Source organism: Athene noctua, unplaced genomic scaffold (genome assembly GCF_965140245.1).
Source record: "Athene noctua unplaced genomic scaffold, bAthNoc1.hap1.1 HAP1_HAP1_scaffold_36, whole genome shotgun sequence".
Taxonomy (NCBI): domain Eukaryota; kingdom Metazoa; phylum Chordata; class Aves; order Strigiformes; family Strigidae; genus Athene; species Athene noctua.
Genome location: NW_027437538.1, coordinates 625,838 through 651,910, shown reverse-complemented (window position 1 = coordinate 651,910; position 26,073 = coordinate 625,838). Strand labels below are relative to the sequence as shown.

The window sequence follows — 26,073 nt, the reverse complement described above, 5'->3', positions numbered from 1 at the left end:
TACAGGCGTTCTATGAATATGCGCTATTCTGTAACGTATCAGCCGGACGGGAGCTGCAAACGATGCGCATGCTTGTGGTGGAGCGATCCCCCATGCGCCCGGCGCTGAATAAACATACCCACTTTATAGCTCCAAAGTTATAGAATGATTTCTCCGCAAAACATCCTGGCACCCCAGATGGGACCATCTCTGCTCGGCTGCCGGGACACTGCTGGAGGGTGGACGTCCTAGGTGCACCCCGAGCTCTTCTCGGAGGAACTCCGCTCCCAGCTGTCCACTGCGGGAGCGGACAAGGACCATCTGGTTCGCGGACAGAGGTATGTTTAAGGGTGACGGGCTGCTGGTAAGACGCGCAGAGACGTCTGGCGCACGGCTCAGTCCCGAGGAGGGGGTACACCCATTTGGTTTTGGCTTTGGGAATCTGCGGGAAAGATCTTTTGGGGCAAACTACCGATGACTGGTATATAAGAGGCAGTTTGCATTTTGGGCAGGGTCCTGGTAATTCCCGTCACCTGCAGGATCTTGCTTCAGGTCTTTGTGTAGTGCACTAATTGTGGATATACTGGCTTTGAACTGACTGCTAATTGTTAACGGTTTATGATTTATACCTGCTAGAAGGATTGTACACAGCTCCTTCTGGGCAACTGGTAGTACCAGACTGGGTTCGTGGGAGAATCCCCTGCTTTCTCTGTGCTCCTATGCTCCTACCTTTAGTAATTTTCATCAAGCCTGGGTATTAGCAGAGTGCGTAGATTGTCGATGTAAGTGGTATTATGTGTCTGATAAGAGGAGGTCGAGGTGTGCAGAGTGCTGGGAAGAAGCGGTGTCGTTAGACCTCTCTGTCGAAAGACGGGAGTGGATAATTATTGTGTGGAAGAAGCCATAAGATACCGGAACTTTGGGAAGTGAAGGAGGCAGAGTGGGAGAAGGTTAAAAGCCAGTGTAGAGACTGCTATAAGTGGAGAGAAAGAATTTTGGGAAGAAGGGATAATAATGGGAAATAAGCAGGGAAAAATTGTAAAGAAAAGCCCATTGGATTGCATACTCACGCACTGGAAAGGCATAGCGGGAGAGGAAGCACGGAAAGCAAGAAAATCCTGATTAAATATTGTAATCAGTGGTGGCCACTTTACAAACTAGAAGAAGCAGCTAAATGGCCACTAAATGGGACCTTAGACTATAACACGCTTTTGCAATTAATGTTATTTTTCCAGAGGGAAGGGAAGTAGGATGAGGTGTCTTATAACGCAGACATGTTCTTTACCCTCCGAAATCACCCGGGTGGCAGAGGGACTGTGAACTAGTTCCACCACAAGATCCTTTAGTGCTTGCCCTGGAAAAACATTATAAGGGAGCTACTGGCCAAAGTGGAAAGGCTTATTTTTGCAGACCTTTGAAATATAAACTGGGAAAGCAGTTAGGCATACACACGTTTCTGTATATGCCTGACTCCCCAAAAGCGCTCCTAGGGAGACACTTACTAGAACTATTAGGAGCAACCATTACCTTTAACAATGGAGAGATTACTCTGGAGGTAAACAACCAAGAACTTGTACAAATCATGAGCTTGTCCCTAACTAGTATCCCCGCAGGAGGAGGAATCAGTGAGGAAATTGTCAATCAAGGGTATCCCGGGGTGTGGGCCACTGACACGCCTGGAAGGGCGAAGAACGCTCTGCCCGTAGAGGTAAACCTCAAAGAAGGACAACAACCGGTAAGAATTAACCAGTACCCTTTAAAAAAGGAGGATCGGGAAGGGAAACAGCTAGTTACAGAAAATTTTTACGAACAGGATTATTAAAGGAGTGTGAATCTAATTGTAATACTCCCATATTACCTGTCCGGAAACCCGGTGGGTCATATAGGGTAGTTCAGGATCTGAGAGTAATAAACAGATCTCCACCCAGTGGTGGCACACCCATACACTTTGTTGACAAAATTAACTCCTGAGCTAATCTAGTTTACTGTTTTAGACCTCAAGGATGCCTTTTTTTGCCTCTCTCTCCTCGGAGCCAGTCAGAAAACATTTGCATTTGAATGGGAAAATCCTAAGAGTGGACGTAAAACCCAGCTGACCTGGACGGTGCTGCCACAAGGATTTAGAAACAGCCCCATTATATTTGGTAACTAATTGGGCAAAGACTTTGAACTATGGGAAACCCCAGCTCCACCTGAAGAGGGAAAGCTGCTGCAGCATGTAGACGACATCCTAATTGCCACCAAGACAACAGAGGCCTGCGTGACCTAGACGGTAAGCCTTTTAAATTTTCTGGGACTTCAGGGCTACCGGGTATCTAAAAAGAAGGCCCAGGTGATGCAACTTGAAGTTATTTATCTGGACTATGAAATCAGTGCTGGAAAAAGAACTTTAGGACGAGCCCGGAAAGAAGCAATTTGTCAGACTCCGAGGCCACAAACAGTGAAAGAACTGCGAACGTTCCTGGGAATGACTGGGTGGTGCAGACCATGGATTTATAATTATGGATTGCTTGTTAAACCTTTATATGCACTAACCGCCAGTCAACAGGAAAATCTCCAATGCAATAAGGAGGCCATACGAGCCTTTGACTTGCTGAAGAAGGCCTTGATGTCAGCCCCGGCCTTGGGACTCCCAGATGTAAGTAAGCCATTCTTTCTCTTTTCACACGAGAAACAGGGAATTGCATTGGGAATACTGGCACAAGACTTAGGCCCGTACCGTTGGGCAGTCGCCTATTTCTCCAAGCTACTGGATACAACCGCTAAAGGTTGGCCCGGATGCCTACGAGCGGTTGCAGCAGTGATCTTAAACATACAGGAGGCACGAAAATTCACCTTAGGCCAGAAAATGAGTGTATTTGTATCTCACACAGTGTCTGCAGTATTGGAAATTAAAGGGGGACATTGGCTTTTGCCCCGAAGGTTCTTAAAATATCAGGCGGAATTAGTAGAACAAGATGATGTGGAGATTGCAGTAACTAACATTATTAACCCAGCTTCTTTCCTGAGTGGAAACACAGGAGACCCAGTGCAACATGACTGCCTGGAGACCATCGAGGCAACATACTCAAGGCGCACAGATCTGAAGGATGCCCCTCTGGAAGATGCTGAGAACTGGTTTACAGATGGCAGCAGCTATGTCCTGAGCGGCAAGAGGCATGCTGGGTATGCTGTCGCTACCACCCAAGAAATACTGGAATCAGGACCGCTGCCTATGAATACATCTGCACAAAAGGCAGAGAGAATCGCACTGACCCGTGCTTTAGGACTAGCCCAAGGCAAAACTGTGAACATTTACACAGATTCGAAGCGTGCCTTTGGGGTAGTCCACGCTCATGGAGCAATCTGGAAGGAAAGAGGACTGTTGAACTCACAAGGGAAACACATCAAACATGGGAAGGAAATTCTGGAACTGCTAGAAGCTGTCCAACTTCCAAGAAAAGTGGCAATCATGCATGTTAAGGCCCACCAAAAGGTGAACTCGGATTTGGAAAAAGGAAATGAACTGGCAGAGAGAGAGGCAAAACAAGCAGCCAAAAGAGAGGTAAAAATAGAGGCAGTTTTAGTTCCTGATGGGCAAGTCATCCCAGAAGGTAAGCCTAATTATACTAAAGAGGATCAAAAGTTAATTACAGACCTGGAAGGATCATATAATGAAGAAGGTTGGGCCATCACTCGCCAAGGGAAGGCAGTAATTCCCTCTTGTTTAGCTAGACACCTGGTGCGAGAGGAACACAGGAAAGGGCACTGGGGAGCGGAGGCCCTGCACCGATATTTGGTCAAGAGTATTAGAGCTAGAAATCTGTATACCATAGTAAGACAGGTGACGCAACAGTGTGACCTTTGCCTCCAGACTAATCCTAAGAATACCCCGGCTCTAGAAGTAGGCCAGATTGGAAAAGGAAATGGACCGGGACAACAATGGCAAATTGATTTCTCAGAACTGCAAGAAAAATGGAGTATCAATACCTATTAGTATTAACAGACACCTTTTCCGGTTGGCCAGAGGCATTCCCCACCAGAACGGTTAAAGCCAGAGAAGTAACTAAAGTATTAATACAGGAAATAATTCCACGATTCGGGGTTCCAGCGACCATATCCTCAGATAGGGGTTCGCAATTTATCTCAAAAGTAGTCCAGCAAGTTAGTTGCTTTCTGGGCATAGACTGACAACTTCACACTCCATACCGTCCCCAGTCTAGTGGTCAAGTAGGGAAAATGAATCATTTGATTCAGCAGCAAATAGTGAAACTTGGTCAGGAGTCAAACCTGACCTGGCCTCAGGCCCTCCCTCTGGCTCTTCTGCCTATACGAGCAAAACCGAGGGCCAAGGAAGGATTAAGTCCTTTTGAAATGTTATATGGCAGACCTTATGTGGTACAGAAAGGGACGTCACTGCAGGTCGGAGAGGAAACCGTGAATTCCTACATGATAGCTTTAAGTAAACAGCTTAATAAAATTGGAAAACATGTATTTGGGACTCGGGGCAGAGGGTTAGATGGGCCTGTACATAACATTCAGCCTGGAGACTATGTGTATGTTAAGTCTCTTGCAGAAAAGTCTTGGAACCGCAGTGGGAGGGACCGTTTCAAGTGCTACTCACAACATTTACAACGATCAAGGTTAGAGAGCAGACATCGTGGATACATCATACTAGAGTCAAGAAAGCTCCTAAACAGAACTGGGAGGTGACTGAAAATGGACCATTAAAACTCAGATTCAAACAAAAACTTTTGGATTGAGACCTCAAAATGATCAACCGTGAGTTGGAACCGTTAATATGTTTTAGAATTATCCTACTTGCCTATGCCCAGGAACCTAAAAACTGGCCTTGGAATCACGCCCAGAAAAATCATGCCATGATGGTGAAGGATGTGGATTCAAGAACAAGATTAGCCATGATGGTTGTTAACAATAATAAGGTGTACCAAGAGGATCAGTGGAGAAGGGACAATAAGGGCGAAGTCAGCCAGTTAGAAGGGAAGATGGGGGATGAAATAACAATGGGTTGTCAAATATACTATGGGGATGGTCTAGTTCCAGTTTTAGAAGACACCATGATAGGTGTGAGAATGATAGGGTCCTCATATAAATTTGGAGAATCATAAAATTAATATGTTGGTTTAACTTTACCTTAACCGAGACAGCTATTGTAACATGCTTAGGACAAGGATCGGGAGGACAGGCGTTGTTTTACAGAGTTAGAATTGACCCCATACAGCCTACTACTACCCCACCACCTATCACATCTGCAAAGGATATGAGAGCAATTGCTGGGCAAGAGTCAGAACCGAGAATCTTTAAAATAGGTCCACATGTAATCCGGAAACTGGTCAGCAAGTTGTATTATTTAATCCCCAACGGTCATTAAAACAAGTGGAGGTGCATTTGCAGGTGAATCCGGCAGACCTACAGCCAAAGTGCCTTCCATATGTAGAAACAACCCAAAAAGGATGGACCGCCTGCCTAAAGGCTCGAGCTGTTCAAAGACAAGAGAGGGATCTGACAGGAACTTTAGGGACAGGACTAGGAGTATTGAATAGCATAGATTCAGAGGTAATAATGAACAAATTGGCCACAGCAACTCAAGAATTGGATCAATTCAAACGGCCTCTAAAGTCATCTTTACTAGCACTAGGGACTCAGCAATGGCTACCATCAAAACTGCTCCCAGATTGGGAGAGAGTTAATCTCGAGGACCATTCAGTGGCGGTAGAGGGGACTGAGGCTCTACAGAAGGACACCTCCCTGGCTCTCAGCTGCATACAGGCGCAGATAGGGATACATCAATTATTTCTAATATTCTAAGGGAAGGGGAGGAGGGGATCCTCCCCAGAGAGATTCGAAAGGTAATTTGGGATAAAGCACTTGGCCAAGAGAGAGAACTACAATCCTGGTAGAAAATGGTGAACTTTACTTATGATAGTGTGAATGATAAAATAATTGCCTTCGTCCTGACCATAGCAAGGGCTGTCCAATGTAAAATTTACCCTATCGCTGCTATAGGACTATATCATGAAGGAGCAATAATCAATCCAGTAGGACACAAGGGATGGGTGTGGCAGCAAGGGGATAAGTGGCAAACCATCGATGCAGGTCTGTGTACTAGCACGGGGCACCAGGGATATGTCTGCGAAGGAAACACTATAGAGGCCCAAGATATGTGTTTGGACACCCACCAGAAAGAGTGCAACTTTGAAGTCCAACTTTCCCCAACAACCACCCAGTTCTAATATACATAGGAGAAGGATGCATATGTCTACACACTTCCTGTAGGAGCTTGGTGGTTGATGGTCACGAAAAGGAGAAAGGTAACTCCTCTAATCATTGTATATGTAATTTCACTAAAATTGAAGGGTGCGACTTTAACTATGTTATCCCCGTACTGAGCTCCCAAGTGATAGAAACGGAATACACCTTGTTTCAAAGAATAGGCTCTACTCCCATAGGAATGATTTGGAAAGGGTGAAGGAGATGCTACAGCACAAAGACTTACTTTCCATTCTAGAGGAAGTGAAAGAAAAAGGGAAGGAGATGCTAATAGTAGTAAGACATGATAAGGAGCAAATTCACGAGATTTTGACAAAAATTACGAAAGGTAGGAGAACATCATTGGTGGGAGACCGTCCTCGGATGGTCGCCCACAACTACTGGAATCTTAAACACGGCCTCCACCCAGTGGTTGCTTTATTAATATCTGTGACAGTTTTGCTGATCCTCACTAGAATTAGTAATAGGAGCTAGTTGTAAAATAGTCTGACTAGTACAAGAATTTACTAAGTAGAAAGAAAAGGGGGGAATGAGATAGGGGATTTGAGTAACTTCGGTCAGATGGCACAAGACAGAGGCCTGTCACAAGACAGAGGCCTGTGCACGGACAAAGAAAAGGGGGGAGAGCCACATACCAGGTGCTGATAAAGTTGCTAGGCTACAATCTCCGAGCGCAAAGAGGAGTTTCTCATGGTCCTTGAAGTTGTGTGTTCAGCAACAAATCATCCTGGATTCTAGCACAAACCGGCCTGGCGGTTTGGCCGGGGCTCAGAGAACAACTGAGACTGCGCAGAGCGACAGGGTGAGAAGTTCATCAGCGAGGAAGAAGAGGTACTTCATCTTTACGACCCTTGCTCAGAAATTTGTGACCCCTGACCGGAACTTGAAGAACTTATCATGCAGGCACAAGGGGAGGAGACCTGATTACCATGAGGAGCGAGGGGAGGCGGGGTAGGCTATGTATATGTACAGGCGTTCTATGAATATGCACTACTTTGTAACATATAAGCCGGACTGGAGCTACGAATGGTGAACATGCTTTTGGTGGAGCGATCCCCATGCGCCCGGCGCTGAATAAACATACCTACTTTATAACTTCACGGTTGTAAAGTCTTATCTCCGTAAAACACCAAGGAAGGCCAACAGAGGCCAGCAATGGCTAAGGATGGCCAACGAAGGCCAACAATTGCCAAAAAAGGTCAAAAAAGACCAATGATGGCAAACAATGGCCAATAAAGGACAGCAAAGGCCAACAAAAGCCAACAAAGGCCAACAAAGGACAGCAATGGCCAACGATGGCCAGCAAAGTCCAAGGATTGCCAATAAAGGCCAAGAAAGGCCAGCAATGGCCAACAATGGCCAACAAAGGTCAACAATGGCCAACAAAGGCCAGCGATGACCAATGACGGCCAACAAAGGACAACAAAAGCCAACAAAGACAAGCAATGGCTAACAAAGGCCAAAAAAGTCTGCGCTGGATCACGTGGCCCATTACTGGATCATGTTTTCTTACCGTCCCCAGGCACGGCCAAGGCCTTGTCCCCAGAGCTACTCCCCAGCCAGGCAGCGCCCTTCTCCCGCCACAGCAGGGTGTCCGTCTGTCCTAGGTGCAAGGCGTCACCTTTGTCCTTCTTCTGTCTCATGAGGTTCCTCACAGGACGGTCCCGTTGCCTGGCAGGGTTCATCTGAACGGCGCCCCCAGGGCTCAGGAACTGTCGTCTCTAGTGTCAGTGACAAGCACGGCCACAGCTGCCCCCTCTGGGTCATGGGTGCACCCAGAAGGGTCCCCTGTGCTGCCACAACGCCCCAGTATGTCCCAGTGACCTCCAGGTGTTCCCTGCACCACAGCTCTCTCAGCCTCCAACGGGTGTTTTACCCATCTCGTTGCCACCCCAGCCCGGCTGTAACGGCCTAATTTAGGTACGAGAATATTGAGGGAGACCGTGTCCAATGGTCTGGTTGACTTGGAGTCAGGTGACCCCCACCGTTCTCCTCGCTCCTACCAAGGCGGCCACTTCCCCATGAAGGCAATCAGGTTGGGGAGCCATGATGTCCCCTTGGGGGGTCTGTTTGGGCACTGTCTGTTCTTCTGGGTGCCCGGGAATGTCACCCGAGAGGGCTCATTGGAAGGGCCACTCCTCACCTCGTGCACCCAGTGGGTGCTGGGGGGGCAATTCTGGCCTCTTTCAAATGTGGGTGAGACATTCGCTTGTCCTCACCCACCAGAGACCTCCCCCAACCCTGTGATCTTTAAAAGGGAATATTAAAAAAAAATAAAATAAATTGCTCTTCCCCTGTAACTTCATTGTCACTTCTGGGCAACGCTGTGTCAAATTAAGTTTTCATTTTTTTCACCTGTCCCAATTGAACGAACCGTTCCCGAAGACACATTTTTCCAAAGCGAACTGACTAAAGTAAAAAAAAAAAAACAAAAAAAAAAAGGGCTTTCCCCACAATTCTTTTGTATTCTTTCTCATCCTTTGGGTTTGTTCCGCTTCCTCTCAGCTCGCGAGCTGCTGCTTTGAACTTCAGGTGGTTAAAATCTTGCCTCTCTCTCAGCAGACTAATTGTCTTCTTGGCCAACTCTTCCAGTATGTTTATCTCTACCTTTTTCTATCTGCCAACCGAAAATATTTCTCATAAAATTACCCCTTGTAGAAAGGCAACCTCATTGGAGATTGTACTTAACTTATAGGAGAGAAATGTATTTTATTTTGTATGAACCTTGATGATGTTTGACTTTTCCTTGCCTGCAAACAGCAGAACTCCTTCTGCGCCCGTGTGCAGGCGGTTCTCCAAGGACAACAGGGGGGAGATTGTGCAAAGGAGCTGTAACCTCCCGCTGCAGAGATCAGAGGAGAAATCTGATGTAAGGAGAGATGATGCGAGTCCCAGGCGGCTGAGGAGAGAAATGCTGGGACTGGGGGTGAGGACAAAGGTTGTCCGGACTGTGTTGGACCCCAAGGGACTGTCCAGGAGATCTCCCGAGGAGATGCTCTGCATCGATGTCAGTCAGAGAGTGCTGCTATCGCCTCTTCTCTAAAGTGTAAATTAAATAATGTGCTCTTTAAAATACAGATGGATTTGTATTAGGGGCACTTTGAAATCTTCCTCCTTAACTACACCAGGAAATGACTCCAATTAGCTGCACAAGTCCTGAAGACTTGAAGAAATCTAAAGGAAGAGAACGAGCTCGTTAGGGCTTTGTGTATTTTAATGAGCCCCGTGGTGTATTTGGCCCCATGTCCATGATGCTCAGGCCCTGAGAGGAGACTGAGCAAAGGACTCAACAAGTCCAAGTCAGCAGCAAAGCTCCCCGTGCCCTGAAGCCCTGATTGGCCCCACGGAGGGCCAGGACTGACAAAGCCTCTGCAGGGACTCGTTAGAGCAGAGAATTGGAGGCTGTGATTGCAGGCAGGCAAAGGCCCCGTGCAGGGCTGTCCTGCTGTGAAACCCTTGGGTTGGTGATGGAGCACAAAGGCCAAGCCCTGACCCTCAGGCCCTGGGAAGGAGATGCTGCCCCTCGTGTGTGGCTCAGGGCTCTTCCTGGGGGCAGGGGCTGTGAGGGGGAGCAATGCCAAGTGTAGGAAACTGCACAACCCCTCCTGGCCTCTCCAGGAAGGGGTGAGGAGGAAAACACAGTCCAGAGCCTCAACATCAGGTTTATCCCGGTAGCCCCCCATGGCAGGGCAACTGCCATGACCAAGGGGGCCAAGAGCTCTGTCTCGTGTGGCCTTTCAGCCCTGGCAGAGCCCTCAGCCATCTCTGCTGCAGGTTTGCTTCTGCTGGGCCCTTCAGGCGCCTTTTTCCCTCCAGGCTGGTGACATCCATCTCCCTTTCCTCCCTCGCTCTCCTCCCGGCATTCCCACCCCTTCACTGATGTCTCTCCACACTCACTGCCTGTTCCTTGAAACACAGAGCCACAGGCTGACCCACACTCCCTCTGGGCGACCTCTTACACCACAATACCACCTCCTGATTGAGAATTCTTTTCCCTCAACTCCCATCTGAACCTCCCAGTCTGCACTTTGTTGAGGTTTCCTTCTCTTCCCACTACCAAGAAAAGCTCCGTTATCTCAGAAACTCTCCTCCCAGCAGGTGCAGACGACTGCTGTAGTGCCCGGAGCCTCCACCTCACCAGGCTCAAGCAGCCCCGGTCCTTCAGCCTCTCCACAAAGGCCCCAAAGCCCACCCTGGCACATCTCCTTTGGAGCTTCTCCCTTTCCTCTCCATTCCTCCAGGACAGGGAGCCTCTCCCCCAGTCACACCAGTCTAGAGGTGGCCTCCCCAGCGCTGAGTCAAGGGGATGATAACGCCCTGGTTTGGTTTGCAGCCTAAGAGAAGGCTCTGGGGGTTCTCACTGACAAGCAGCTGAACAGGAGCCAGCAGTGTGCCCGGGGGGCCAAGAAAGCCAACGGCATCCTGGCTTGTGTCAGCACTAGTGTGACCAGCAGGACCAGGGAGGTGACAGTCCCCCTGTGCTCTGCCCTGGGGAGGCCACACCTGGAGGGTTGTGTCCAGGTTTGGGCACCTCAATCCCAGAGAGATCTGGAGGGGCTGGAGCGAGGGCAGAGGAGGGCAACGAGGCTGGGGAAGGGCTGGAGAATCAATCCTGTGAGGAGCCAGGGAAGGAGCTGGGAGTGTTCAGTGTGAGGAGGAGGAGGCTGAGGGGAGCCCTCATCCCTCTCTGCAGCTCCTGACAGGACAGTGCAGAGTGCGGGGGCTGGGCTCTGCTCCCAGGGGATCAGGGACAGGACAAGAGGGAACGGCTGGAAACTGCCACAGGGGACGGTCAGGCTGGGCAGGAGGAGAAAATTTTTCCCAGAAAGAGTGGTCAGAGGGTGGAACAGGCTGCCCAGGGAGGGGGGGGGAGTCCCCATCCCTGGCTGTGTTTAAGGGTGGTTTAGATGAGACGTTGAGGGATACGGTGTAGGGGAGAACTTGTACAGTCGGGCTGATGGTTGGACTCGATGATCCCAAGGGGCTTTTCCAACCTCAGTGATTCTGTGATTCTGTGAATAACAGAGGTTCCTCCGCATTCAGAACGCAGGTGAGCCTCTTCCACCTGCCTCAGCCCCTCCCCTCCCAGAGGATGTAATTTCTGTTGGGTGGGTTCCCTGATGCGCTGGATGACCTCACCACGCTGCTGGCCAGCAGGGCTCCTGAGGGCCAGGCAGGCTGCTGCAGCAGAAGCGACCTCCTAACCATCCCCATTGCAGCCAGCTCCCCTTGGCTTGCCTCTGCCCTTCCTCTCTGTCCCTGTCCCGTCTCTGCTGCGATGGGCGGTTTGTGATGAACTCCTTGTCCCCAGACTGCTGGGGCCAGCTGCTGGCCAATCAGGACCCTGTGGCTGTCATGGAGTCACAATCAGCATCACAATTTGTGGCGCCTTTGCCCGTCTCTCCCCATCCACTCCCTTGACCCCTCATGGCTGCTGGACCCCACGTTCAACAGCCACACCCAGCCCTTCGCTGGCCTTTCCCTCTCCCTGCCCCACGCCTGGGCAGAGCCGGGGGGGACGTGTCGCCTTCAGGCTTTGCAGTGCTCATGCAGAATTACTGCCACAAAGTCGGTGCTGGGATCAGACTCGGCGCTGTGGAGCAGACCCCAGCAAGACAGAGCAGCGTCCAGCAGGAGATGTGCAGTGGTGGCCGCCACCTTGCTCTGGCCAGGGGGCTTCTGTCCGTGCACTGAAAGGATCTGCTGCTACCAAGATGCACTTGGTGTTTCCAGCTGTCACTGCAGAGCTGCCCCAAACCGATCTGCAGTTGTGGCCGTGGCCTCCCCTCTGTGGGGGCTGGGCTGGGGCTTTGACTCCAGTGTCACCTGCACTGGTCACGGCACAAGGCAGACAGCTCCTACCCAGAGATCTACATCCTGCTGGGGGTTAGGCCAGCGCTCCCTGCCCTTCACTCTGCTCACAGTGTTTGCCTCAGCGCAGGGACCAGCTTGATGAGATTCCCAGGAATATTCTGAGGCACAGTCCAATGCTTGTTGCCGTCTGCATCCACAGCATCAGAAATATTCCTTTCCCTTACATTGCAGGTTGACTGATGGGCCTGGTCACATGACTGCCTGGAATTTCCCTTCCTGGAAGGTGACATTTTCCCAGAGTGGGTCAAGGTGATGGGCTCTGTCACGGCCACTTGGAGACACTTCTCCTGGAGTTCTTCAGCCTGAGTTTACCCCAGATGACCCAGGAGTGCTCACGGATGCTCCTGTGCCTGCTAATAGCTGGGCCAAGGTTCTCAGGTTCCCAATGGCCTCTTCAGCTGTGGGTCATCCCCAGGAATCTGCTGGAACTGGTAACATGACCCGTGGTGCCCCCACAGGAACCGGGGCCTTCCCAGTAGAACCTATGGGTCTTGCCCAAGACTTACCCTGAGTTCCCAGGCTGCAGGCAGTGCATTGCATTTGTTGTCACTTGTGTTAGTGACTCAGCACTGCTGTGGCCCACACAGATGGGTGTGTTACAGGTTGTGTCTCCCCCACGTTGGGCGCCCAAATAGACTGTGATGGTTTGACTTTGGCTAAACGCCAGGTATCCACAAAGTCACTCTATCACTTCCCCCCCTTACACCCTTGTTTTCTCAACAGGGCAAAGAGGGGAAAGGAAATAATATAAACCAATAATTGTGGAAAAAAAGAAAAAAAAGCAGTTTTAATCTAAGCAAAACAAAGCAAAGTTCTGTGCATGGAAGCAAATCAAACAGATTTACTCTCTACTTCCCATGGACAGGCGATGTGGGGCCTTCTCAGGATCAGGGCTCCCATACGTGGAGTGGTTGCCTCGGAGGACCAAGGGTGACCCCACCCCCTTCCTCCTTTCTCCCAGCTTTACACTGAGCAGATGTAACATGGTCTGGAATGTCCCTTTGGTCGTTTGGGTCAGCTGTCCTGGCTGTGTCCCCTCCCAAGGTCTTGCCCACCCCGTCCCACTGGGGGAAATGTCGGAAGGAGCCTTGGTGCTGTGTAAGCCCTGCTCAGCAGCAGCCACCACACCAGGGTGCTGCCAACACCCTGCAGCTCCCAGCATAAACCACAGCACCGTGAGGGCTGCTGTAGGGGAAACCAATTCCAGCTCAGCCAGACCCAGTGCAGTCTCCCCATTTTGGAGAAGTAAGGGCGACCTGAATAGTGTTGAGTGAAGGTCTGACAAGGTGGGGCTCAGGACATTGTACACATAACCTGTGTGAGGTGGCTGAGGGACATGGATTTTTGGCCCAGCGGTGTGGAGGCTCCAGGCACCATAGGAGTAGCCTGAGAGTGAAAGAGGGGTGACTTCAGAGATAATGGAGATTGTCTTTGTTGAAAGATACACCATGAGAAAGAACTAATGCATCAAGTGGATCTGGGGAGGAACAGACTGGGCACAGAGCAATGTCCCTGGAAGGGCAGTGCTGTGGTGGAACAGGTCACCCCGAGGGAGACTGGAGCAGCCCCAGGCTTAGTGTGTCAAGGAGCAGGCAGGGAGGACGCAGAGATCTCAGGAAAGGAAGGGAGATGCTCAGGGGAGAGCAGGGTGTGGGAGCTGGGTGGACGTCTCCAGCCGGCAGAGAAAGAGGTGCAGGTGTGGGACACGGTGGGACAGCCTGTGGTGGAGACGACAGAGGGGTGAGCAAAGTCTGAGCATCCCCCAGCAGAGCTGAGCTCTCTCTGCCCTTGGCTCTGGCTGGTGTCTCTGCCACTGGTGGCCATGAGGAAGCCCCTTCCCCTTCCAGCACTGGGTCTCATGGCCTCCCCTTCCCCAGCCGAGAGCCTGGCAGGGGTTGGACCATAGTCCTGCCCTTGGCATTGCCCATCCCCACATCACCCTGCCCCAGGAAGAGCCCTGAGGAACAGCATCTGACTTCCCAGGGGCTGGGGGTCAGGGCGTGGCCCTTTGCTCCATGTAACACACCCAGGTTTGCTCAGAATCTGTTCCACACTGACAGGGCCTTTGTTTACCGATATTCTCTGCCTCGAGTTTTCTTGTCTAATTAGACAATGGGGAGGCTTTGTCAGGAATGGTCCTCACTGGGAGCCATTAACACTCCAAGAAACTTTGCAGTTGGCCTCTGGCTTTGACTTCCTGACTGGCACCTTCATCATCCAATCACTGTCTGAGGTCCATGGACTCAGACCAACCCTCCTCAAGGAGTCATTAAAATGCCTTGGGCTTGCATTCTGCTGTGATGCTGGGCCGGGCTGCTGGGCTGGAGGGAGCTGAGGGCAAGTGGTCAGCGCTGCAGAGAGCCAGCTCTGCCCAGGAGCAGCTCCTCTGCAAAGCGCAGCAGGGCTGAGGGCACTGCCTGCAGGCACCGAGGGCAGAGGAGCCGGGCACAGAGAGGGCAGAGGCAGACGGCACTGGCAGGGTGCTGAGAGCTCACTGCAGGAGAAATCTTCCCAGCCCGTGACACCGTCAGTCTGTGGGTGCGGGGCAGGGCAGCTGCAGGTGGCGGAGGGATGTGGTGAGGCCGGCACAGCCCCAGGAATCTCCCTGGTGTCTGGAGGAGGAGGCCGTGCTCCCGAGCAGGGCTTCCCTGCTGCGCTGCCAGAGGGACAGGCCATGGCTCTGCCTTCTCCCGGGGACGGCTGCAGGGGGTGCAGCCGCGGGTGCGGCCGGGGGTGCCCAGGGCTGTCCTTCCGAGCAGGGTCCCTGCACCCCCGGGGCTGTGTGCTGGGGCAGGGACTCTGCCGCCGGCCAGGGTCAGCACTCAGCCTGCCCGGGGAGCTGCCCACGGCGCCGGGGGGAGCAGCTGTGGGGGGCAGGAGAGACCCCGGCAGGGCAGGGTCCTGCTGCTGTGGAGAGGGTGCTGCCTGGGGCAGGGCTGCTCCCAGCCCCACATCACCCCCAGGACAGTTCCACGGGTACATCATAATGGGAGTGTTAAAGGAGGGATTAGTCAAAACTTAAGGAGTATCTTTTGTTCAGAGAAATCTACCCTAAATTCTCACTTGTTTTTCCAACACATAGAGGTCCCCATGTCCAGTAGAAACAAATTACTAACGGCAGCTCCACCACGAGTTCCTCCTCCTGGCATTCGCAGACAGACGGGAGCTGCAGCTCCTGCACTTCTGGCTCTTCCTGGGCATCTCCCTGGCTGCCCTCCTGGGCAACGGCCTCATCATCACCGCCATCGCCTGTGACCACCGCCTGCACACCCCCATGTACTTCTTCCTCCTCAACCTCTCCCTCCTCGACCTGGGCTCCATCTCCACCACTCTCCCCAAAGCCATGGCCAACTCCCTCTGGCACAACAGGCACATCTCCTACTTGGGGTCTGCTGCACAGCTCTTCTTCTTTCTGTTCTTGATCTCAGCAGAGTTTTCTCTCCTCACCGTCATGTCCTACGACCGCTACGTTGCCATCTGCAAACCCCTGCACTACGGGACCCTCCTGGGCAGCAGAGCTTGTGTCCACATGGCAGCAGCTGCCTGGGGCACTGGGTTCCTCAATTCTCTCCTGCACACGGCCAACACATTTTCACTGCCACTGTGCCAGGGCAATGCTGTGGACGAGTTCTTCTGTGAAATCCCCCACATCCTCAAGCTCTCCTGCTCACACTCCTACCTCAGGGAAGTTGGGCTTATCATGGTCAGTGCCTGTTTGGCTTTTGGGTGTTTTGTGTTCATTGTGGTGTCCTATGTGCAGATCTTCAGGGCCGTGCTGAGGATCCCCTCTGAGCAGGGACGGCACAAAGCCTTTTCCACGTGCCTCCCTCACCTGGCCGTGGTCTCCCTCTTTATCACCACGGCTCTATTTGCCTACCTGAAGCCGCCCTCCATCTCCTCCCCATCCCTGGACCTGGTGGTGTCATTTCTGTACTCGGTGGTGCCTCCAGCAGTGAACCCCCTCATCTACAGCATGAGGAACCAGGAGATCAAGGATTCCATGAGGAATCTGATAACTAGATGTTATGCTGAAGCAATGAACTGCTTATCTTCTTCATATTAATTACAATATAATTCTGTACAGTTCCAATCTCTGAATTTTCTGGGTTATTTTGTTGGATTTTTCTTTTAATGTTTTTTTCTTCCCCTTTAGAATTCAGTCTGCTTTTCTCACCAACTGGCTGCATGAATGAGGATCCATGATCTCTGTGTGTTGCAACAAAATAAAGGGCCTCCAGCTACTTTTCTTGTTCTGAGATACTTTCTTTAAGTTTTTAAGGACATGCACGTAAATTTCCTGTGTGCAGCGGTGGAGGGGAAGAGAGTCCCAGCATGGCAGCCCTGCCAGGGAGCACTTGGTCCTCCAGAGATGTTCTCTCTTCCCTTCCACACTCTCTTTCTGATCCCTTCGGTTTGGTGTGAGGCCTGAGTGCCCTGGCAGCTTGGTCACACCCCTGCTGTGTGACAGCCCTGTGACCGCAGGCAGGGACAGGCACCGGGCACTTGTGTGACAGAGCCGGCCTCCCGAAGAGCGGTTCCCTCATGAAAGAGGATCTGCTCAGGGCAGTGCCTGAAGGCTGAGCTCTTCTCCCAAACCTGATCTCAAGAACACGCCCAAGGAAGTGGCCCGCAGAGGAAAACCCCAGCGAAGAGGTGAACAGTGTGATTTGCAGGGTGGGGGCTGGCAGCAGTGTCCTCGCACAGCCAGGCCTCCTGGGAGAGACCTGAAGGAGCAGGCTCTGCTCTGTGTCTGCGCTCACTGGACACACTGGGGCAGCTGCCTGTGCTGCTCTGGCTGGGAGAGAGTTCCTTTTCTTGCTGGGAGCTGCTATGGGGCTGGGGTTTGGTTTGTGCCATGAACAGTGCTGGTAACGCAGGGCTGATTTCGTTATTGCTGAGCAGGGCTTACACAGGGTCAGGGACATTCCTGCTCCTCACCCCACCCCACCAGCGAGCAGCTGGGGGTGCACAAGGAGCTGGGAGGGGACACGGCTGGGACAGCTGACCCCGACTGACCAATGGGGTATTTTGTACCTTAGGACATCATGCTCAGTTATATAAAGCTGGGAGAGAAGGACGAACATGGGGACATTCAGAGTCATGGAGTTCGTCTTCCCACGTCACTGTTATGTGTGATGGAGCCCTGATATTCTGGCAGAAGACCTGACTGGCAATGGGAAGTGATTGAATTCCATGTTTTCCTCTGCTTACACGTGTGGCTTTTGCTTTACCTACAAAATAGTCTGTATCTCAACTTGTGAGTTTTCTTACTTTTACCCTTGTGATTCACTCCCTCATCGCACCCAGGGCAGTGAGTGAGTGGCTGTGTGGGGCTCAGATGCTGGCTGGGGTTAAACCATGACCCTGACCCAAGGAAATCATCACGCTCCAGCCCCTCCCAAACACCATTTCCATCACTGGCCTCTCACCCTAGATCATAGAGGGTCTTTGTCCCTCCACAGAGGGACACCAAACGAGTAGGTCAGAAGTTCATGTTTGCATTTTATGGAGGAGATGTAAACATGCACATCATGTGTGTGAGGTGAGAGAGCACAACTGCCATCAGCTATTCCTGGGGGTGCTGTGAAGGTGTGTGGCACAAACAGGGTCATGAGGTCACTTCACTTCGACAGTAACGTCCCCTGGGCAACCCCCTGGCTGCAGCCCTGGGAGGTGTTTCCTTGAACCGAGGTCCCCGAGTCCATTCCTCATGCCGTGGGGCATCTCCCACGAGTGCAGAGCAGGGTGATCAGCACAGGGCTGAGGGGCCTCCCAGCCTCTGGCCGTGGCAGCAGGAGCCCAGAGAGACACGACGACTCCGGCAATGCACTGCCTCTGCGTGTGCAAGGGAAGGACTCGTGTCTCTGAACCCCCTGTGTGTAAGGTGAGGGCATGGGGCCAGCTGAGATGTGGGCACCTGACAGAGCCCGGACACTTGTGTGTGTGACCCAGGAACAACCCCCACTCTCCCAGTGAGACTCATCTCCGCTGCCTTGGACAGGCTCATGGCAAGTGCTCCTGTTGGCTCCGTCACCCTCGCCGGTGATTCTGGGCTGAGCCCTCAGAAGGGCCAGAGCAATCAGAGAGGTTCTGGGGTCCATGGAGAAGGCCGAGGGCAAACCCATCTTCAAGAAGGGCAGGAATGAGAACTGGGAGAATTATAGGGGGAGAGTTATAGGCTTGTCAGCTTCCCTCCATCCCTGGGAAGGTCGTAGGCTACGTCCTCCTTCAGCCGTGTCCAGGTAGCTGAAGGCCAAGGAAGGGATTGCTGACCCACAACAGACCGGGGAAAGCAGGGCGTGTTGTGCACATGGGATTGTGCAAGGCCTGTGACATGGTCTCCCATCGTGTTCTCATAGCCAGGTGGGTGCTGCCTGGGCTGAAGAAGTGGACGTTAGGGTGGGTGGGATGTTGGCTGGGTGATCAACCTTAAATGCCATCAGGGGTACAAAGTCCTGCGTGCAGCCGGTCACTAGTGGCATCCCTCAGTGACCAGCTCCTGGGCCAACACAGTGAACATCTTTCCTGTCCCCCTCTACGATGGGACAGAGCGCACATCAGCTCCTTTGTGGGTGATGCGAAGCTGGAGAGAGGCCTTGAACAACCTCACCTGGTTCAACTTGCCTTCAGCTTGAGAGTTGGACAAGAGGTTTTTCAGGGCTCTCTTCACCCCTGAGTTACTCTTTGATTCTATGGATCTTTCCCTTGACAAGGTTTCTGATGACAGAATAGCCTGAGGGAGAAGAGAAAATATCCATCAACAAAGAGTAACTATGAAATGTGTCAACATAACCACAGCAGTTCCTGTGAAGAATGCTTCTCCACTCAGACCAGTAATAAGAAATATGTGATAGGTGTTAATAAAGAAGCAGAGTTTGCTCTGGTCAGGTCCTGGGCCATGAGGAGGGGGTGGATGCGCACGGTATTATGAGTCAGTTGTGTCTCAGACAGTCTCAGTCCAGCAGGAAGCGTGTGGCTGTGAAGGGACCGTGAGGTCAGTTCTGTCTCTGGGGTGAGAGGCCAGCAGCAGGTACCCGGCTGGGAAAGTGCCTCTGCCAAAGCCCCCGCAGGCCTCACCCAGGAGAAGGGCTGGGCCGTGGGCTGTCGTGTCCATTCCACCTGAGCACACGTGGGACAGCAGCAGGCACAGGGCTTGGGCACGTCCCTCCCAGAAGCTGGAAGGCCACAGCGGCCACGTGGTTGAGAAGGTCCTGGTGGGGTTCCTGCTCTCTGGTCAGGGGAAAGGCCACAGGAAGCCTTTGGGTTGGGTTCCCTGCTGGGAGGGCGGTTTCGGAGGCCGTAGAGCTTTCCCTGGAGTGGGCAACATCAGTGAAGGTCGGGAAATGGTGGGGTGGGAGCAAGGCGGGGCAGGGAGATGGGTGCTGCAGCCTGCGGGGAGAGAGGGGCAGGGGTGGGACAGGGCAGAACAGCCCGCGGTGGGATGGCAAAGGGCGCTGGCAAGGCTGGGAGGGGCCCACAGAGCCCAGGTCTTTGTCCCCTCGTGTCACGGGTGAGTGGTGTAGATCACTGAGAGTATCACGGGGAAAGGTGTCTGAAAAAGTGATTTTAATGTGACTTTGTGAGAGTGTGACTTGATGAAATTTGATGGCAGCTTTCACTCGAGTACTGTCACGTCCCGCTCAGACGAGGGGACAAGTGACTCAGATTCACAAAGCCCAACAGAGCAGTCAAGTCTTAAAGCCCAAACATTAATTAACTCCCCACAATGTGCTAATTGAACACACGATAATTGGCTAAGGATATCGCAAGTTGAGGCGAGCAATACAATCTGCCTGGCATTGCTTAATGGAAAAGGGAAAGAGGGAGACAGAGGGACTGGGGGAATACAGATCACCGGTCTGGGTCCCTGCGCTGATCCCGCCGGCGAGGGTTCCAGGAGGCGGCATCAGTCTCCTTCACTTCACTGCTCTCTCCAGGGCCCCCCACTTTCAGCCGCCCCACCTCCATTTATACCAACATTCCTTGTGTCCGTCCCCTAGGTCGAGCCACACACCTACGTACCCCATGTACAGGGAGGGGTCAGGTGTTCCATGGGATGATGTAATTAGCATGGTCATGTCAGCCCTCATTAGCATATTGAGGGTGTTAACTTTAATATGCATTTCGTGGATAATGAAGCAAAGGTCACTCCCCGGACACATGGCCCTTGCAATGTGCCCAGGTGCCCCAGAGCAGGGCCGTCCTGTCTCCACAGGGCTCCCTCCCCCAGCTGCACCTGGTGTGATTGGGGCAGCCTCATCACCCTCGACCTCCACAACATCCACCCGGGGACTCGCTTTTGTCTTAGGAGTGTTTGAGGCATTTCTTCGGTCAGCCCCAACTTTTGCTTTCTCGGGCTGTTTGTTAGTTTCTCGCAGGCCTGGTTTCTCACCCCTCACAGAACCCAATCCCAAACGCCCCTGCACTGCTCAGGATGGGGGAGAGGGGCCTGGAGTGAGGGAGTGAAGCTGAGCCTGGGGAGGGAGGAGGAAAGGCGTTGTTTTAATGTTTGTTTGTGGGGTTTTTATTATTATTATTAGGAGCTGAGTTCATAATTAAACATCTGTTTTAATTGACAATAATTTCAATTGTTTTCCTCTAAGTCCTGCCTTGCCCACATTGGGAACGGGGAAGAGATTTCCCTGTCCTTGTCCCCACCCAGCAGCTTTCTCACCCCCATTCTTCCTATTTTCTCCCCCATCCCGCTGGGGTGGGAGAGGCCGTGAGCGAGCAGCTGGGTGGCAGTTGGGTGATCAGCCACGGGTAACCCACCACAGCAAGAAGATGCCTCGGCTGGTGGGTGAGGGGAGAGCAGGGAAGGGGTTTCACCTCCGCAGTAACAATTCTTGTCACGCTGCATCCCGTCACAGCCCGATAGGCGTGAGGGAGGGGGGCTGGAAACAGGGTGAATGGCCGGATCCAGAAGGCCGTGGCCAAGAGCACAAAGTGCCCGTGGGAGCAGGGCACCAGTGGTGACCCCCAGGGGCCAGTCCTGAGTCCAGTCCTGTTTAACTGGTGGGTTTGCCGATGGCAATGGGAAGGGATGGGATGCAGATGGGAAGCTTGAGGGAGCTCGTGACTTCAGGCTGTGACTCTGGGAGTGACTATGGACAGAGTCTGGGGCAGGGGGGGCTGTGGGGGTTCTTGGGGTCTCTGCTTGACAAAAAAATATGTTTTCTTTTGGTCTAAGACCATCTCCACTTTGGAAAGTGGCCTTCAGAAGTGGTAAAATGGACTTAATATGCAGCAGAGGAGTGTATTTTATTTTTGATTGAACCATGCCTTCTGCTGATTTAGCTTTCTGGCAATTAAACATCCTTCTGTGTCTGCGTGCAGCTGTGTGCAAGTACCAAGTACAGCAGGTGGGAGTTGGTGGGAAAGGTCTGAAAGATGCAGCTTCAGACTGTCATGGAGAAAGCTCAGCTTTGAACAGAGGTGCTGGATGTGCCAGGGGGCTGATGAGAGAAATGTGGGGTTGGAGGCAGGGACAAAGATTGCCCCCAGAGTGTCTGACATGGAGGGTCTTGGCTTCCCTCCATGTTCAGCCTCTATCAGCAGATGCTCAGGACCAATATCCATTGGAGTTTGCTGATGTCACTTCATGGGTGAGCAGAAATACAAGGAGCAGTGGAAAGAGAACAAATTGTTTCTGATTGCCATGTAGGACTGAAAGCTTTTCCCTTTGCCTGCACGGCTGAAACCTCTCACACTCACCCCGTCAGAAGGGAGGAATGAAGTTGTGCCAGAGACTTGGCTTGTCAGGGGGATTTGCGTGTTCATGAGCCCTCTGGTGCCAAGTTCCTGAACTGCAGGTGCAGCAGAGGGGTTGGAGTGGCCTCTAGAGAAGGGCAAGTCAGCAGCAAAGCTCCAAGGCTGTGAGGGTGTCAGTGATGCCCAGCGAGGGCCATCACTGGAGAGGCCGGGCAGGGAATGAGGAGACAAGGTTCCTGTCCCTGGGGCTGGGGAAGCAGGAAGGCAGAGGCTCTGCTCACAGGCTGCCAATCCAATGTTGAGGGGCCCTGAAAGGCCTTGATGGGTTTCATCCCCAGGAGGGTCCAGCCCTGAGCCCATCCCCTGGGAACGGGGATCCTTTCCCTCCTGGGATGCTCAGGGCTCTTCCTGGGGCAGGGAGAGGCAGGGGGTGATGCCGAGGCAGGACAGCGGTCGGATCCCCCCAGGCTCTGTGGAGGGTGGCGAGGAGGCAGCAAAGTGCTGTGCCTGTAGGAACTGGTGTCCTCTCAGGGTCCTCAGGGGAAGCGACAGCAGCCATAGTCGAGAGGACAAGGATTTCAGTTCTGTTGGGGGGTGCCAGCCTCAGCCAAGGGCCCATCCCCACCACAGGCTGTCCCACACTTTCCTCTGCCTCTACCTGTTTCTCTGCAGATTTTCACCCCACCCCTGCTGCCCCACCTCACTCTGACCCCAGGCTGTCCCAGCACTTACTGATGACTCTCTGTCCTCACTGTCTTCAAACACAAAACTGTCATTGTCTGTGCTCTGACAAGGGCTGTGAAATCCCCAGAACCTGTGCAGCTCCTTCCATAGGCCTGATAATGCTCCTCAGGAGCCTAAAGATGTCCCAGCCCCCAGCCTCCCTTGGATCCTCTATTTATCCCCATGTCCCAGCACTGAACTGCACAGCCTCCTGCTTCTGCTGTCTCCAGATCAAAACTCAACCTATTTCACTTCAGCAGCAAACACTCCAACCCTCCATGTCCTTCCTGCCTGTTACACACACACTGTCACACCCCCATCTCTCTCTCCCTGCACTCTCACGTGTCCCACAAACCCTTCTGCTTCCCCTGCAGCCATGGGACCTCTGAGCTGGATTTTTCTGCATCCTCCAGGCTCATGGATGTTTCCTGAGTTCTGTTCAGGTGTGGGAGTGAAGGAAGAAATGAGAGGTGTCTCAGCCTCCCCATCAGCCCCAGGGCTGAGGCCAGCCATGGCATGAGGAGATGGATACCAGTGTCTCCCTGTGTCCCTGCTCCTGTCTCCAAGGCATCCTTATTGTCCACTCCCAGCAAGCCCCTCTGTGCCAGCCCCTCCCAGAAAAAGGCTCCTCAGGCTTCTCCAGCTTCCCCTGCCGTAGAGAAACATCCCCGAGCTGCTGCATTAGAAATAAGTTTATGGTGGTGATTTATTTCCCCTGGCTGCACAGTGCTGATCCTCTGCTTTTCTTGGGGAATGTTCCAGCCCCTAGAAATCTTTTCAGCAGTGAGATATTTCCATGCTGACCTGACCTGTCACTCCTACACCCTGTCCCCTTGCTCTCACAGGACTCGTGGTGCTGCTCTGGATAGAGAGTCAGCTGTGGTGCCTGAAAGCCATGGGGTGACAGTCCCAGGCACATCCCTGGGATCATTCTCCATCTTCGGGGGAACTCAGCACCCACGGGGGAAGGCTCAGCCCAGGACCTTTCCCTAACACATCGCCCCATGCCCTCCTTCCATAAACAACCCAAGCCCCTTGTGGGGACAATTTCTTCAGCCTGCCCTCAGCTTTGGAAGAAGAGCCCAACGTGCAGACATTGAGGAAATCCCCTTTTATTACAGAGGTGCCACATGGGAGCCCAGCTGTACCATCGTGCCAGACACACGGGAACAGAGCTCTGGGTCAGACAGGCTGGGTCATGCCTCTGGGGAAGTGGAGTGGGTGCAGACATGGACAAACATGGTTATCACAGATAAAATGCCCGAATGCAGGAGGTTCCCTGAATGAATGTGAAATCACTTCTGAAGAGACACGGGCAGGTTAATGGTGCTGAGAAACAGCTGATTGAATCAGCTTCTTCAGTGTCTGTTTAAGCTCCTGGTTCCTCATGCTGTAGATGAGGGGGTTCACTGCTGGAGGCACCACCGAGTACAGAAATGACACCACCAGGTCCAGGGATGGGGAGGAGATGGAGGGGGGCTTCAGGTTGGCAAATGTGCCAGTGCTGATAAAGAGGGAGACCACGGCCAGGTGAGGGAGGCACGTGGAAAAGGCTTTGTGCCGTCCCTGCTCAGAGGGGATCCTCAGCACGGCCCTGAAGATCTGCACATAGGACACCACAATGAACACAAAACACCCAAAAGCCAAAGAGATACTAATTAAAAGAAGCCCAACTTCCCTGAGGTAGGAGTGTGAGCAGGAGAGCTTGAGGATCTGGGGGATTTCACAGAAGAACTGGTCCAGAACATTGCCTTTACAGAATGTAAGTGAAAATGTGTTGGCCGTGTGCAGGAGAGAATTGAGGAACCCAGTGCCCCAGGCAGCTGCTGCCATGTGGACACAAGCTCTGCTGCCCAGGAGGGTCCCGTAGTGCAGGGGTTTGCAGATGGCAACGTAGCGGTCGTAGGACATGATGGTGAGTACATAAAATTCTGCTGAGATGAAGAAGAGAAAGAAAAACACCTGTGCAGCACATCCCAAGTAGGAGATGTGCCTGTTGTCCCAGAGGGAGTTGGCCATGGCTTTGGGGAGAGTGGTGGAGATGGAGCCCAGGTCGAGGAGGGAGAGGTTGAGGAGGAAGAAGTACATGGGGGTGTGCAGGCGGTGGTCACAGGCGATGGCGGTGATGATGAGGCCGTTGCCCAGGAGGGCAGCCAGGGAGATGCCCAGGAAGAGCCAGAAGTGCAGGAGCTGCAGCTCCCGTCTGTCTGCGAATGCCAGGAGGAGGAACTCGGTGGTGGAGCTGCCGTTGGACATTTGCTCCCTCACGGCACGAGGGCCTGTTCACAGAGGAAAAAGCATCAATCAGTCGGGACAGATTTCTCATTTCTCTCCATCCAGTTCCTCACGGGGCTGCTGGAGAACACAGAGCTGCCCGGGGAGAGCTGTGCCCTTCTGGAGGACAGGCTGCAGCCCAGCAGGACCCCACTGGGAAAGAGTCCAGTGCCCTAAAGATGGGGTGTCCCGAGGGGGGAACTGGCTCCTTTGTGTCCCCCGGAGCCTGCAGATGGCGAGGGCACTCGGACATTTCACTCCCAGGGAAACATCTGCATGGCAGTGCCCACAGGTCTTGCTCCCAGCTGAACCCCCGCCCATCCCCGAACGTCCGGTGATCCCAACGCGGGGAGCAGAGGCCCACGGGGAAAGGTGGGGAAATGCCCCAGTGCTGCTGGGAGGAGGCAGCACAGGGACAGCGGGTGGGGCTCTGCTGGCTGGGAGAGGAGACCAGGGGGCTCCTCTGGAGTGGGTGTCTGCACTGCAGGGGATGGCAGGGGGTGCCTGAATTCCTGCCCCCAAGGTGTTTCCAGCAGCAGCTCCCTCTGACTCCCTGCCCATGTCTCTGGTGCCTGGAGCTGTCCCAGCCAGGAGCTGCTTCTCTGTCCCCACGTCTCCTCCCTGTCAGTGCTCACAGCCCCCATCCCACCCGCTGGGTGCTCAGCTCTGCCCTGCAGACCCCTCCTGGCAGCAGGGCCCTGCCCAGGGGCAGCTCTGCCTCTGCAGGGGCTCAGGAGACAATTAAAGATGTGCTAATGAAACAGCTGCCTTAGCACTTTCTCTAGAAAGGAGGAATAAAATGCCACCTCCCCCTGCCCACCCAGCAAAACAAGAGTTCACTTACCATGTTACCTGCTGGGAAGATTTCTCCTGCAGTGAGCTCTCAGCACCCTGCCAGTGCCGTCTGCCTCTGCCCTCTCTGTGCCCGGCTCCTCTGCCCTCGGTGCCTGCAGGCAGTGCCCTCAGCCCTGCTGCGCTTTGCAGAGGAGCTGCTCCTGGGCAGAGCTGGCTCTCTGCAGCGCTGACCACTTGCCCTCAGCTCCCTCCAGCCCAGCAGCCCGGCCCAGCATCACAGCAGAATGCAAGCCCAAGGCATTTTAATGACTCCTTGAGGAGGGTTGGTCTGAGTCCATGGACCTCAGACAGTGATTGGATGATGAAGGTGCCAGTCAGGAAGTCAAAGCCAGAGGCCAACTGCAAAGTTTCTTGGAGTGTTAATGGCTCCCAGTGAGGACCGTTACT

The 26,073-nt window shown here is 53.0% G+C and overlaps 2 protein-coding genes across 2 annotated transcripts; one reads left to right on the top strand and one right to left on the bottom strand.

The window, feature by feature from the left end:
• The first annotated feature begins 1,561 nt into the window (after positions 1-1,561).
• Positions 1,562-16,186, top strand: LOC141974211 (olfactory receptor 14J1-like). Its single transcript, XM_074933550.1, has 2 exons — positions 1,562-1,714; positions 15,245-16,186. The coding sequence occupies exons 1-2, from the start codon at positions 1,562-1,564 to the stop codon at positions 16,184-16,186; spliced, it is 1,095 nt and encodes a 364-aa protein (XP_074789651.1).
• Positions 16,187-23,877: 7,691 nt separating this feature from the next.
• On the bottom strand, positions 23,878-24,813 carry LOC141974210 (olfactory receptor 14J1-like). Its single transcript, XM_074933549.1, has one exon. It carries the CDS (start codon positions 24,811-24,813, stop codon positions 23,878-23,880), a length of 936 nt encoding a protein of 311 aa, XP_074789650.1.
• Between the last annotated feature and the right edge of the window lie 1,260 nt (positions 24,814-26,073).

Bases quoted from the DNA above. Each gene is read 5' to 3' on its own strand.
- LOC141974211 (XM_074933550.1), top strand. From the start codon at position 1,562: ATGAGCTTGTCCCTAACTAGTATCCCCGCAGGAGGAGGAATCAGTGAG. The intron at 1,715-15,244 runs GTAAGAATTAAC...TACTAACGGCAG, and splicing joins TCAAAGAAGGACAACAACCG to CTCCACCACGAGTTCCTCCT.
- LOC141974210 (XM_074933549.1), bottom strand. From the start codon at position 24,813: ATGTCCAACGGCAGCTCCACCACCGAGTTCCTCCTCCTGGCATTCGCA.